The 15,163-nt window shown below is 41.4% G+C and overlaps 1 protein-coding gene across 4 annotated transcripts in view; it reads right to left on the reverse strand.

Annotated features, from left to right (window-relative positions):
* FCHSD2 (FCH and double SH3 domains 2) overlaps nucleotides 1-13,741 on the reverse strand; it is a 292,250-nt gene extending 278,509 nt beyond the window's left edge. For 2 of the 4 annotated variants that reach the window (XM_079928905.1, XM_079928902.1), the window contains exons 1-2: nucleotides 12,870-13,741; nucleotides 10,997-11,094 (exon numbers count right to left, since the gene is read on the reverse strand). In XM_079928905.1, the coding sequence (XP_079785031.1) occupies nucleotides 10,997-11,094; nucleotides 12,870-12,890 (119 nt within the window). In that variant the 5' untranslated portion in view covers nucleotides 12,891-13,741. Of the gene's footprint in view, nucleotides 1-10,996; nucleotides 11,095-12,869 lie in introns of those variants that run through there. The other 2 variants (XM_079928903.1, XM_079928904.1) reach the window with 2 other exon arrangements.
* Between the last annotated feature and the right edge of the window lie 1,422 nt (nucleotides 13,742-15,163).

A 15,163-nucleotide genomic window follows, 5' to 3' on the forward strand; every position in this document is an offset into this window, starting at 1 on the left:
AAGAAGCTAGAATTTGTAGGACAGGGTACTAGAGAGGAGACAACAATGAGTAGGGGTGGCCCCAGCAATCTGCATGGGGGTTCCCTGAGCATCCTTGCCTGAGTATTAGGCCACACATAAGCCAGGGTGAGACTCCATGAGGCCTAGGAGAGTCACTACTGCAGGCCTGAGAGCCGAACAGATACCAGAAACTGCACACTGCTGGGACACACTGGAATTCCAATTCAGCCAGAGTGGAGATAATGCTGCACACCTTGGACACACAGGCTTTCAGTGGAACCCCAAAACTCAATACTCATTAAAGAAAGATGACGCAATCGAAACATCCTATACTGTGTCATCCACAATGTCCAAATAATCAAAAATTATTAGATATGCAAATAAGCAGGAAACGTGACTCATAATCAGGGGGGAAAGCACCACAACAAAGAGTAGCCCCCGCTCGCCGCAACTAAAGAAAAGCTCGTGCACAGCAACAAAGACCCAATGCAGCCATAAATTAATTAATTTTTTAAAAATTATCCAATCTGAAGAACACAGATTATTATCAAACAGTTTAACACACGTGTAACTAGAGTCCAAAAAGGAAAGAAGAGAGAGTGGGGCAGAAAAAAATAGTTGAAGAAATAATAGCCCCAAATTTCCCAGGTTTGTTGAAAAACATCACCTATGGATCCAAAAAGTTAAATGAACCCCCAAGAAAAATAATTACAAAGGTACTTACATTAGTCACATCACATTCAAACTGTAGAAAAACAATAAAAAGGAGGAAAAAAGCCATCAGAAGGGGGGGGGGAGGAGCACATTAGATACAAGAGGACAAGACAAGTATATAAATAATAACTAACTTCTCATCGGAAACAATGAAGCCAGAGGATAATGGAGTGACCAATTGTCAATCCAGAATTCTATATCCAGCAAAAATTATCTTCCAAAAATGAGGGTGAAAGAAAGACACTTTCAGATAAGTGAAAGCTAAGAGAACTGCCACCAGCAGAATTGCACTAGAAATGCTGAAGAAAGTTCTTCAACTGAAACGGAAATGACACCAGATGGAAACTCAAACCTATGTATTGGTCTCAAGAAGGGAAGAGAGTCAAAACTGGTAAATATAAAAGTTTTTTTCCTTCTCTTAATCTGTTTAAAAGATAACTGTGTTTAAAGCAAAACTAACATTGTACTATGAGGTTTATAAAGTATGCAGCACAAAGTCTGGGATGGAGTAATTAGAACTGGACTGTTGTAAGTGTCTTATGTGGCATGGTATAATATTAACTCAAGGTGTACAATGAGTGATTAAATATGCATGGTGTAACACCTAAAACACCACTTGAAAAATAGAAAGATATAGCTAAAAATGCAAGGGAAGCAAATGGAATACCAAAAATATTCAATTAGGTCAATATAGCTGAGAAAACTAGTATATAAAATACCTCTAGAGTAAAACAGATGAAAGAATTCCCCATGGAGAAAGTTGGCTAATAATGCAAAATACATTTTACCATAGAAACAATATGTTAAATGATGACTTTGATATAAAACCTTTGAATAAAGTTAACTAAAATAAAATTTGAGCTGGACATCAATCTAACCACCCAATATGTTTGCTTGTTTGGAGACAAAACAATTCCACAACACACAAAGAAAAGAACATAGTAATACACAGAGCCTGTTTCCCCAACTCTGAACAACAACCAGCTTGAGACCAATCATTTTATGAAGTTTGTGAATCAAGTATTCTTAATACTTGGTATATATTAGAAATAAACTGTAAAGTCTATTAATGATGAAAATAACTTCACTAAAAACTAACTAAAAGCCAAAAATGACATTTTAGCATCAACTAATATAAATTCTTATAGTATGTTATCTTTAACAGACAAGCAATAAAATATTCACCAATACTGAATCATTTAATTTTAGTTTTAAGAGTAGATAATAGTCACATAGTTCCAAATTCAAAACTTACCAAAAAGGGTATACAATAAAAAGTCTCTGCCTCTCGCCCCCTTCTCCAGCCACCAATGGGGGGAAAACAAATAACACTCAAATATAATCAAGGGATATATATTCCCAGTTGTTTCCTGTGGGACCACAGACATGGTAACACTTTACATAACACCAGAAATAACATTTTCTTTTTGAATTGGGATTATTTCAAAGTTCACAAAACAGAAAACATCTGGATGACAAGACACTCATACATGAATGCCAAAAAGGAGATCAAATGGAACGTTAAAGCATGACCAAGGAATACTGTGAGGAAACAATAAAATGAAATAAAAATATCAGCTAAGATTCTATTAAGTTAGTCCTGACCAACACATGACAGGAAATCTGCAGCAATGGAACAAACTAGAGGGTTGCGTTTCTGTGCCTAGTTCCCAAATTAGTCACTGAAGAGCCAACAGCACAAACCGGACTTTCTAACTCCTGCTTATGCATCAGATCATTCCTGAAGATTGACACCAACAAAACAGACAGCATCTGTGGGATTTAAATGAACATTCGAAGAATTTACAAAGAAAAACATCAACTTATCACCACAGGCCTCCTCAGGTAAAAGGCTTCATTCTCTACACTTTCATGACAGAATTGCCAATCCTCAATTTCTAGGAGTAATTCTAGCTCTTATTTGTCCTTCCCTGCTTTCAGTTTAGCTGCTTTACTACTTATTAACACTTTCACCTGAGAAGTAAAAGGAGTTCAGCAAAAATGAAACTACCTGGAGGGCCCTTAGACCACGATTTCCCCAAATTATCAGAAAACCAGAAGTGGCAAGATATTTAAACACTCTTAAGTATTCTTAACAGGAGAATCCTAAGAGGCCATTGGCCTACTGGCCCATTACCTACGGTAAATACAAAAACCTACTCCCAACCTAAGACACTGAACTTAAAAGCAGTTGAAAGGAGGGGATACAAATGGTTTCTAAGGAGTCTCTTATTCCCAATCTGCTTGGGACAAGTGAAATTCTAGCTATATCTTTCATAATCTAAAGTCAACACACTTTTTACACTTTTATGGGAAACACTAGGAGTAAATTAGAAATGGGTCCCTGTGGCAAACAGGGCAAACAGTAACGTGGAAAAGCCATATTACTGCAACCAATACCTATTTCTTACTGGCAAAGACCACCTCTCCAAGAAGGTAATCACATTCCCAGCCTCCTTTGCAGCTAGGCTGCAGGGGCATATGAAGCAAACTCAGCCAATGAGATACAAGGGAAAGTCTTCTGGGATAATTTCTGGTAGAAACTGTCTTCCCTAGTAGAAGGAAAGGAGGGAAGGTAAAGAGGGAAATTTTGCATGAGGAGAAACTGCACTTCCTTTCTCTTTTTCCACCTCATGTTGTACGAGAATAGCATGCTTGGAACTGTGTATGCCATCCAGCAATCATAAGGAGAATCATTATCAACACACAGAAAGATGGAAGGTACCTAAGGCTGCTGAACTTAGTGAAGAAAATTCTTTGGTATTACTTGAACAGTTTATCTTCGAGGTTCATTACATTTTTTAACCCACAGGTTAACTCTTTACAGGATGAGTAAGTCAAAGACCATAATTTCTGAACAGATATTCTCAATTACTTAACAAAATTACAGTCCACATGCATCTGTTGAGCATCTACTATGTTCCACACACTATGCAAGAAAGCTTTTATGTGCATTACTTTAATTATCAAAATAGCCCCATAAGGTATTATAATTATCATTATTTTACAGATAAGAAATATGAGGCTCACTAAAGTTTAAGTAACTTGTGGTTACTTGTGGCCAAATTCACATAATTAATAAAGATTAACAACTAGGATTCGTACCCAGGTTGTATATCTCTAAGCTGGTACTCATTCCAGTAGCTGTGACCAGCTCCCCTACCACTCAGATCATCTTCACCATCTCTCATACGTATATGCTTTGGTGTGGCTAAAAAGACCAAATCAAAGAAAAGGGCACATAAAAATTCTTCAATACTTCTGTTCTTAACCCAAGTGGTGGGTAACTTTCATTATTACTCCTTAGTTTAATTCCATATGACTCTGTTTAAAAAATTCTCCCTCTCATGATTTACATCAAGTTCTAATTTGAAAGAATACTGGATTGAGAAACAATGATTGCTGAATGAATGAAGAAGACCAGGGTACAGCACCTGACCTGCTACTTCCAATTTTCATCATATCTAAAACTCCACTGATTGCAAGTCACATTATGTTCCACTAAGAAAAAATGCTGCCATTTAAATTGATATAATACCCTATCACTTATTGATACAATTTTTATTTATACTTATTAAAAGAGCTCTTTTAAACTTTGTTAGATTTTTTAAAAATATTTATTTATTTATTTATTTATTTGGCTGCGCCGGGTCTTCGTTGCGACATGCTGGATCTTTTAGTTGTAGTGTGCGAGATCTTTAGCTGTGGCATGTGGGATCTAGTTCCCTGACCAGGGATCAAACCCGGGCCCCCTGCATTGGGAGCATGGAGCCACTGGACCATCAGGGAAGTCCCCATTAATTAGATTTTTAGCATGTATTACTCTTGTGCACAATTTTTAAAAGGTAAATGAATAAATTGGTGCATAAACTGGTCACACTCAGGCTCAAACTCTTCTGAATCACTTTTGAATCAGTCATTACTGTTTTTCCACACAGTATCATCCTCTGTGCCATCAAAAGCCTGGGTGGGGGGCTTCCCTGGTGGCACAGTGGTTAAGAATCCACCTGCCAATGCAGGGGACACAGGTCCAAGCCCTGGTCCAGGAAGATCCCACATGCCGCAGAACAACTAAACCTTGTGCCACAGCTACTGAGCCTGCGTTCTAGGGCCCACGAGCCACAACTACTGAGCCCACATGCCACAACTACTGAAGCCCTCGTGCCTAGAGCCCGAGCTCTGCAATAAGAGAAGCCACTGCAATGAGAAGCCCATGCACCGCAACGAAGAGTAGCCCCGCTCGTCGCAACTAGAGAAAGCTGTGCGCAGCAATGAAGACCCAACGCAGCCAAAAATAATAAATAAATAAATAAATTTATTTATTTTACAAAAGCCTGGGTGATCCAACATTTGTATTCAAACCATTATCTCTGGGATTTTCTTCCAAGCCTGCTGCTAACTACTCTGCAAGTTCTGTGCACGAAGAGACAAGGACAAGCACATCACAACCAAAAGCAACTGTAAGATGTAACCAGATTTCAGAAATATAAGAATGTAAAAAAAAATGTGCTTCTTAGAATTAATAAAACACAATAACTTATTTTGTTACCTTGTATAAGACAACATCCTATAGCTACCAATGGTGAATATCTACCATGCTTGGCATTTCACCTATCTCATTTAACTTTTACAGAAAAGCAAAAAGGTAAGCATTAACCTTGTTTTACATACATGAAATATGAGGCTCAGAGAACCTTAGTAACTTGTCCTAGATTATCCAGCATTAGTGACAGAGCTGAGTTTCAATCTCTGGTCTATCTTCAAAGTCCTTATTCTTTTCACCACTTCATTGGTTCTCAAAATTTAGGGCACATAAGAATTACCTCAGGTGATTCTTCCACAGAGTGGGAAAAATATTGCAAATACTGCATATATTTGCAAATCATATAGCTGATAAGATAAATATTTAAAGAACTTTTACAACTCAATAAGAAAAAGACAAATAACCCAATTAAAAAATGGGCAAAGGATTTGAATAGACATTTCTCCAAAGAAGATATGCAAATAGCCATTAAGCACACAAAAAAATGCTCAACTTCATAAGCTATTAGGGAAATGCAAATCAAAGCCACAATATGATACCACTTCACACCTACTAGAATGGCTATAATCAAAAGACAGACAATAACAAACACTGGTAAAAATGTTTAGAAACTGGAACCTTCATACATTATAGCTAGCGGGAATATAAAATGGTACAGCCACTTTGGAAAACAGTTTGAAAAGTTCCTCAGAAAGTCAAACATACCGTTACCATATGAGCCAACAATTCCACTACTAGGTATATACCTAAGATAAATGAAAACATAAGTCCACAGAAAAATTTGCTCAAAGGAACATTATTCATAATAGCAAAAAAGTCCATCAACTGAGGAACAGATTAATAAAATGTGGTATATCCATACAGTGGAATATTATTCTGCAATAAAAAAGGAATGAAGTATTGATGCTATAACATGGATGAAAGTTGAAAACATTATGCTAAGTAAAAGCCAGTCACCAAAGACCACATATTGTATGATTCCATTTATATAGATTCTGCTTCTACAGAGAGTGAAAGTAATAATTGCTTAAGGCTGGATAAGGTGATGGGAAGTGACTGTTAATAGGTAGTTTCCTGTAGGAGGGACAAAAATGTTCTAAAGTTAAAGTATCGTGATGGTTGTAAAGCCCTATGAATATACAAAAAAACTTTAAATGGGTTAATTGGATGGCAAGTGAATTAGATCTCAATAAACCTGTTTTTAAAAAAACCCTCTAGACCAGATTACCTCTAAGTTTCCCTTTCAGACATAAAGGTCTCTGAGACAATGAAAAAAAGTCTCAGAGCTTCCATCAACAGACTTCAGAATCCAATCCCCAGTGACTCCCATGAACCTACAGTTTAGAGAAGGCAACATATAGTATAGCAATTCCTCACTTGAGGTCACTAGACCTCCAGATGTCTGCAAAGAAAGGACAAATGCTTCTTGAGCCAGGTTAAATTTTTCAGAACAACTGTGAGAAACCACACATACCCTCAACCTGCTCTGAGGTAAAGTTTAAGTATCTTTGCTTTTGGCTGGACTCATGTTACTAGTTTTAAAATACTGACTCAAAGCTGACTGACAGCTCAGTATATGAAAAGTGAAAAATAAAACAAAAATGTACTTTTTGATATGCAAAATGTTTCCAAAAATGGGAGCCATGATGAGTTCCTTGGTTAGAAGCTTGGGAAATACAGATATAGGGGAAAGTACACTAGCCTAGAAATTAGGAGAAATAACTGAAGAGTCCACCTCAATATGATTCACTTCCTATCAACTGTCTCGGTTTCCATTTTCATCTATAAAATCAGCAAACATCACAGTATCCACCTGACTCTAAAATTCTATGACTTTTCAATATTATATAATGACCTAAAAATGTCTGCTAAGAAGGTAATTCTTTATATTCTGCATCCCTGCAAAGAACTTTCTTTACTGACTCGAGTTAGCACATCATAAGAATAAACAAGAAATACATTATATTAATACACAACACATAGGCTCTAGTATTTAGAAACTTATTTATAAGTGGCCCTAGAAAGCAAAGAGAGAATAAAAAATAATAAACGAAAAAGAAAGTAAAGTATGCTAGTCTACTGCTGATAGCAAAAGTCAACAGGAAACACTTCAGTATAAAAATCTCCCCAAAGCATGGAATGTCCCTGATTAACAACAAATAAGTTATCTTTCCTTCTCATACTTTACTCCAACACACCAGCTTCTACGTGCACCCCTGGAACTCAAATGAACTGAAGAAAGGGAAGAGAGCAAAGGAAAAAAACTATATCATAATTGATCTCCTTTCAAAATTCCAGAAGATGAGAAGGGGGGAGGGGAGTGGGAACTAGCCATAACCCAGAATAAAATTTTCCTATTTACAGCTTAATGTGTTGTGGTTCTTTTTTTTTTTTTTTTTAACTTTTTTTAAAGTCAAAAAATTTCTCTCTGCTTACTTACTTCTTTATGTCAAGAATTAAAGGTATTTGCACTTTGAGGGGTGAATTCATACTAATTGAAATTGAGCATAACACTGGTGGGGGGTGCATCAGTGAGAGGGAGAGCTATTTGTGGGTGGGATTTTGGGAAGGAAGGTGGTGAGAGCCTCAAAAAAGGAAAAGCAGGCAAGATGCTTTACAACATAATACATATAAAAATCCAAGTTCAGAGATTTCTAATGAATTTTTTTAGAAGGTCATTCCACGTGCTAAGACAAATCAACAAAGCCAGACCACTTCCTCCTCAAGGAATTAAAGTTATGAATATTGAGAGTAAAAATTTTTAATTTCTAATTCAGTATTACCATTGGGGGGGAGCAAATCAGAAACCTAAACTCATGTTTTAGGAGGTAATACAGTATTCTGCTCACAACTATATAGGAATAAAGGGATTCATCCCATTTATTTAATACAAAGAAAAACACACTGACTCCTTTAAAATAATAAAGAATCCATGAATCCTTGGAGCACCAACAGTCTCTGTATTTACATATTATATATAAATACAGATATATTCTACATCAAATAGCCACAGTACATTTTAAAGTGCCTACATGAATCAAATTAAAACACAAGCTCAACAGACACCACTACAGCCACCTACAAACAGAGCTTATAAAATATCTCACTTAAACACAAATAAGCTGCATGTAAATATAACCAGTTACATTCATTTAACAATTCTGCCAGCTGTTTACAAAGGGTACAAATATACAAAAATGAATAAGACTTAGCCTCTGACTTCAAGGAATTCACATGAGGGGGGAAGCCAAAAGCATGCACAAAATCAAAATTCTTTGAGATCACAGAGAAGATCAAACTTGCAAACTTAGTGGTAACCAGAATTTGTCAGATGAAAATTAGGAGGGCACAAAAGCATGAATGTCGAGAATACAATTAGATAACCAGAAGTCCTAAGTGGCCAGGGCAGGGGGAATAAGGAGAAAGGATATGCATGGGCATGAAATGGTAATAACTAAGCCAGGAAATGAAGCTTGTAACTTGTACCTAGGTTGCAAAGGGCCACATGTGCTATGACAAAGTGTTTGGTCTTTATCCTGAAGATCACAGAGAACCTGATACGTAATAAACGGTTATTAGAGGGACTTCCCTGGTGGTGCAGTGGTTAAGAATCTGCCTGCCGGGTGGGAGGGAGAGAGATGCAAGAGGGAAGCGATATGGGGACATATGTACATGTACAACTGATTCACTTTGTTATAAAGCAGAAACTGGCACACCATTGTAAAGCAATTATACTCTAATAAAGATGTTAAAAAAAAAAAAAGAATCTGCCTGCCAGTGCAGGGGACACGTTTAAGCTCTGGTCCAGGAAGATCCCACATGCCACAGAGCAACTAAGCCCGTGCACCACAACTACTGAGCCTGCGCTCTAGAGCCTGTGAGCCACAACTACGGAGCCCACATGCCACAACTACTGAAGCCCACGAGCCTAGAGCCCATGCTCCGCAACAAGAGAAGCCACCACAATGAGAAGCCCGGGCACTGCAAAGAGTAGCCCCTGCTCACCACAACTAAAGAAAGCCCATGCACAGCAACGAAGACTCAACGCAGCCAAAAATAATAATAATTAATTAATTAATTTTTTAAAAAAAGAAAATAAATAAATAAACAATTATTAGAAAGCTAACTGGTAACAACGTGGAAAACAGATTTAAAAGGAGAGATTGGGAGGTGGAAGATATGAGAACACTACAGTAATAATTAGGATATTACCGCAACAACGCTAGTGAAATGTGATGAAGTCAGAAATAATACAAACAACTAACAGTAGCAACAGGAGCAGCAATCTACATCAACTTAGCAGTGACGTGTCCATGTGGCTGACCGTAAGTCAAGGTACAAGCAACAGGGGAAATAGAGAATATGCAAACAAGAGGTCTTTTGAACATAATCAAAAGGACTTAATGACTACTGACTATCCATACCCCACAGAGGATCTTTACTTACAAACGAATTTTGCCTTCCTAAACTGCTAAAATATAAAATACCTTCATTCACTTAATAAATATTAAAAGCTTAATTTGTAACCATATGAAAAGTTTCAGGTGTCTTGCACAGGAATTATTTAAGTCTAAAAATTTCCCTGTGTCCACAAGAAAAACAAAGAAACAAATGCAGAATTAAAATAGAGTAGTTTTCACCTGAAACTAACACAACATTGTTAATCACCTATACGCCAATATAAAATTAAAAGTTAAAAAAAAATAGAGTAGTTTTCAGTCAGAAAACAATGATCTTGGTATATCCAAGTTTGGATGAGTCTAAATTAATATGCCTTAGAAACCCTGAAAAGATACGTAAATAGTAGAAATATTAATTTAGTATCTAAATTAAATATGGGGGGGAAAAAGGAACTCTAAGTAAAAATCTTTGGGCTACGAACAATTCAGCTATCCAAACACATATAGTTTTATTATAATAACATATAGTTAATATTTTTCATGAAACCAACATGAGGTTGTGCACCACAGGAAAAAATAAGTAACTGATGAGGCTTACAGACCCAATTCCAATTTAATAAATGTATTAATAAAGGGAAATAATTGCAGCGACTCTGTTTCAACATGCAAATCATTTTCCTTTACAAAAATGTTTGTTAAACTGTCAGTCTGTACTATAGGATTGTTAAAACAGTGGTGTTTCTTTCAATAAAATGAGTCATGATTACTTCTATAAAGAAAGACATTGACTTTCACAAGGCTGGCAAGATGTCTTATCTTTTTAATTAGAAGTTATCTTGAATAGGGATACAAGTCACTTTAATGATAAAATATGATAAACACATTTCCCACTAAATTTAATGTTCAAAGACAAAGTTATATTTATCATGTTCTAATAATCATCTGAGATTGACTGGCTCACCCCCAGATATTAACCATTAACCATGTGTCAGTTTAAAATTCCACGTGAAATCGTTAAGGTCAATAAATGTAGAAAGAAATTTAGCAGAAAAATTATTTAAATAAGAATTTCTATTTCAGTGATTATAATCTGACTGATAAATTTGTAAGAACCTTGTTTTTTCATAATAGTATGTGTAGGTTATAGGTTTCTCCACTAAAGGAAAAAAGTTTGTATTGTGTTAATTCCAGTTATAATTTCTAGCTGAGTCAAAGCTCTAACAGCCTTAAAGCAGGAAATCCAAAAGGAAATTCCATCATCAGTTCCCGGGGCTTGGTAATGCAAAGGTTGTTTGAAATAGAGATACAGAAATTCTCAAACTATTTACTATAACCTTACCTCATATCTTCAAGCAAATCACATTCTGCTTGATGTTTGGCTTGAAGTTTTGTCATCTGCTCAACTTGAATGTTTTTCAGTTCTTGTGTAACTTTCACCTAAAATATACCATATATTTATGAGGCCTTATTACAACTTTAACAATAAAAAAATTACTTGAAAATACGAAATACTTGTCAGAATATATAACTCTTACTTGCTTTTCCCCTGAGGACCATAAACCCATTATTAGCCACATAATTTTGTTTACTGCAGATAATTAATGAAAAAACTAGCTAAAACAACCTGAAGCAGAGGCTAAATGAAAGTACACGAGTATAAAAATTACAGATTAAAGAGGTGCAAAATAAACTGCCAGTCATTTCATTTCATGTACAAGCTCAATACATATCCAGGTCTTTAAAAGAGTCTGTCTTCTATTTCTTCCAAAAAGGATACAAAGACATTAAAACATCAGGAGAGGTGAGCAGAGTGTAGATGGGAGAAGTGGGCATAAGAATGCCTAGATATCTCATGACCGAAACTTACACAATCATGAAATTATATGCATGAATCAACTACTTAAATTATTCCATAATGGCTACGAGAAGCACACTCTCAGGATGATGCCCTCGACTTGCTGGACAGCACATCAAATCACAATCTCTTTCTCACAAAGGAGAAAGCAAAAGTGACCTTCCAGCATATGCAGTGCTTTTAAGCCACCACAGCAAGCCGGTCCCCGTGGCGTTTCCACTTCAAACAGCTAGAACAGTATATGCAAACCGGCCAGTGCCTCGCCCGCCAGGCCGGGATCCAGGTTACAGTGGGCCTGGAACCCCCATGGCCGAAGCAGGGCCACTGGAGGGGTAAGGGTACGTGTGTGAAAGAAAAAGACTCACTTAACCGGAGAACCCGGGTTAAGAAAGAGAAAAAAGAGGGAGCAGACACGAATGAGTTAGGCATTCAGCAAATGTTTGCCCACAAGGGGAGGATAGAACAGCCTCCTCCACCCAGAGGAGACACTCAGTAACCATCTGCAGGATTGAAAAGACAAGGACACAGCCTCAGTCCCTGGGAAAACTGGGAGGGGGACATTGAAACAGTTCTGGAAAGGCGAAGCGGGGAAGCTGCTGACAAGCCCGGAGCACCCGTCACTCCGTCACTCCCACCCGAAGCCTAGATCACGGCTCACACGCCAAGCACGGCCCGGTTCTCTCTCTCCTGGGGACAGAACCACCACCTTCCTCGCCCCCTAGTCGGAGGGGCGGGGCAGGAATGGGGAAGAGAAAGACAGAACCGCTCAATGCTTAATTTCTTGTTTTCCCTTGGGGTGGGGGTGACTATTGCGACTTCTCTTCGGTTGCCCCGTGGGAAAAGCGAGCCAAACATTAAGGCTAGGCTGGAAACAAATTCCCTGTAAATTTGCCAATGGGGGAGGGTGGCGACAAGCGGGCGGAGGGCTCAAACCTGGTGCAGACTAAACAATCACACAAGCAAAAGGCTCTGCAAGCTGCAGGGGCTCCCCCGCCTCCCCTCGGTGCAGCCCCGAGAAAGCACTTTGCAGAGAGCAGCACTGCCATGCGCGCTCGCTCTCTCTCTCACACACACATAACACATACACACACGCACACCCGAAACTCTTGTGAAATGTCTGGGGATGGGGGGGTCTACCGAGCGGTGGAGGGGACGAGCCCTGGCCGCCCCTCCGACGCGAAGGCACCAAACGCGCGCCCCCCGCCAGGAGCCGGCGGCAACTCAGTGACAAGCCCGAGACGACGGCGGTCGGTCACGGCCCCTTGAGCAAAGGGGGAGGGGGCGCAGTGGTCGCCCCAGCCGCGTTCCTTGTACGCATCCCCCCCAAAACCTCAAAGACCCCCAGCTGCATTCTCACCTTCCTCGGCGGCGGCTGCATGATGCTGAAGGGACATCAATCTTCCTCCGACGGCGGCGTAAGTGAGGAGGGGAGGAGGAGAGCCAAGAGGAGAAGGCCGCCCAGCGAGCGGGGTGTGCTTGTGTGTTTAAGGAGAGCCTGAGAACGAGGACTCGCCCCGGAGGGAGCAAGGCCGGCGGATAGCAGGACAACCGGGTCCGAGGGTGAGTGTGAAGAGAAGGAGGAGAAGCGCCGAGAAGGCCTGGGCTCCGGCGGCCCTGGGGGTGTGTGAGGCAAGGAGGCGGAGACCGCGAGGGGGCGGGGGCCCGGGTGCGGGGGCGCAGGCTCTCCCAGCTCGCCGAGCGGCTCTTGAGGAGCACCCCAGTCGTCCGGTTCCCTGCTCGCCGCGGCTATCCACCCGCCGCCGATTCCGCGGCTCCTCAGACGCGGCCCCCCCCCCCCGCCCCCACTCAGGCAGCCTGGCCCTCGCTGGGCCCAACACCCCCGCCCGGCCGGGGGAGGTGGAAGGCGGCGCCGCACTCTCCGCTTGGGTTCCTCCACTCAGGCCGCGGGAATTTCCGGCCCCAGCGCGTGGCGCAGCGCCCCGCTCCGGCGGCGGAGGGAATAGCTTAGGCCAGAGCTGGGTTCGAGGGGCCGGGCCTGGCTGCAGGGAGGGAGCGTGGCCGCGGCGCGGAGCTCCGTATCGCGGCGGGGGACGGGGGGAGCTAACGGATCGGTCGGCGAATGAAAGGGGTAAAAATGCTACCGCAGCACGAAAATCCCCCCGTTCTCTCCGAGAATGGCACGTTCCAAACGCCTCCTGTTGTCCCTCCCCCACAGTGGGAGCCAGCTGGGGGCTTCCCGCGCGCTTTCCCGCCAGCCGCGGCGCGCGCCCCCGGTTGGGGGCGCGCACGTGGGCGGGAGAGGGCTTTGCGCCGACGCACGCGCATAAGGCGCTCCGGCGGGATTTTGTGTGTGTGTGTGTGTGTGTGTGTGTGTGTGTGTGTGTGTGTGTGTGTGTGAGAGATAATGGGGGGACAGTAGGAGTGTGTGTGTGTGTGTGTGTGTGTGTGTGTGTGTGTGTGAGATAATGGGGGGACAGTAGGAGTGTGTGTGTGTGTGTGTGTGTGTGTGTGTGTGATAATGGGGGGACAGTAGGAGAGTCCCGTTTTTTGCTTCTCTGTCCTCCAACACCCCTCTCCCTTCGGGCGGATGAGCCTGGCCGATCTAGGCACCAAGGAGCGAGCGTGGACTAGTCCTTTCGCGGCGGCCGAGGGTGCCTGGCTTGAGGGAGGGCGTCTAGTTGCCCTGCAAAGAAAAAATCGGTTCCCTGCTACAGGGCGTCCAAGTCAAAGAGTGTGGACTGCGTGCTACAGGACCATGAGGTTGTTAAGGCCAGGATCCCCATTTCACAAATGGGAGGCAGAGGAGTGGAGACCTTATGAAGGTTACACAGCAGGACTAGAATCTCTGGGTAACTAAGTGTTCTCTGGGTTATAGAGAAACAGGTGCCGATGACAATCATGAGGAAAAATAAAGGAGGCAGCAGGGGCAATAGAGGAAAGCTCTTGAATGGGAGTCAGGACCTCTTGGTGCCAGTTCATTCTGCCTACCCTTGGCTGGCTGGGTGAGCTCAGGCTTCCTCATCTCCCTGTGAGGATGTTCTGGGCGGCTCTCCCCACCCCAACTTCCTCCTCTATCCAGACCATCTTGGGGTAGGGATATCAGCCTCCCTTGAGGTCCTTAGAATGAAAATACCTCTTCCAGAGCCATAGGGCTGTGTGAGCTGTGTGAAGGGTGAATTAGATCAACCAAGTTTTATCAGAAGTTGGGGTCTCAAACACCTATTCTCAGAAGTATGGTCAGGCAAAAGAGGAAGGTGAGTGAAGCTTGGAGAGACCCAAATAAGTTGTCCAATGCCACTTGGCCAGAAACTGGGAAGATGGAACAACCTAGGTTGTTTACATTGTTAGCCTAGATTCTTGTATAGGAAGGCGGTAGAATCAGAGCTATGCTTGAGTCAGATTAATCTGTATAGGAATTAGGAGACCAGGCTTGCTATTCCTGGTTTCCTTGAAGCCATTCAAAAGTTCACCCTTTATCAGAGTCCTCAATTACTATCAGGGAAGGCCTGAGGCAAGGGAGCAGGTGGCTGGAGGCCCAGCTCCCTGATAGATGTGGGGCTGCCAGCTGGAGGTAGCCAGGCTGGGCTCCAGTCTCAGTTCCACCACCAATTCACTGTGAAGTGTTGACCTAGTCAGTTCACCTCTTTCAACCTTTATTACCTCACTTGTAAAAATGGAATCTAATACCAG

Source organism: Stenella coeruleoalba (assembly GCF_951394435.1).
Source record: "Stenella coeruleoalba genome assembly, chromosome: 8".
Classification (NCBI taxonomy): domain Eukaryota; kingdom Metazoa; phylum Chordata; class Mammalia; order Artiodactyla; family Delphinidae; genus Stenella; species Stenella coeruleoalba.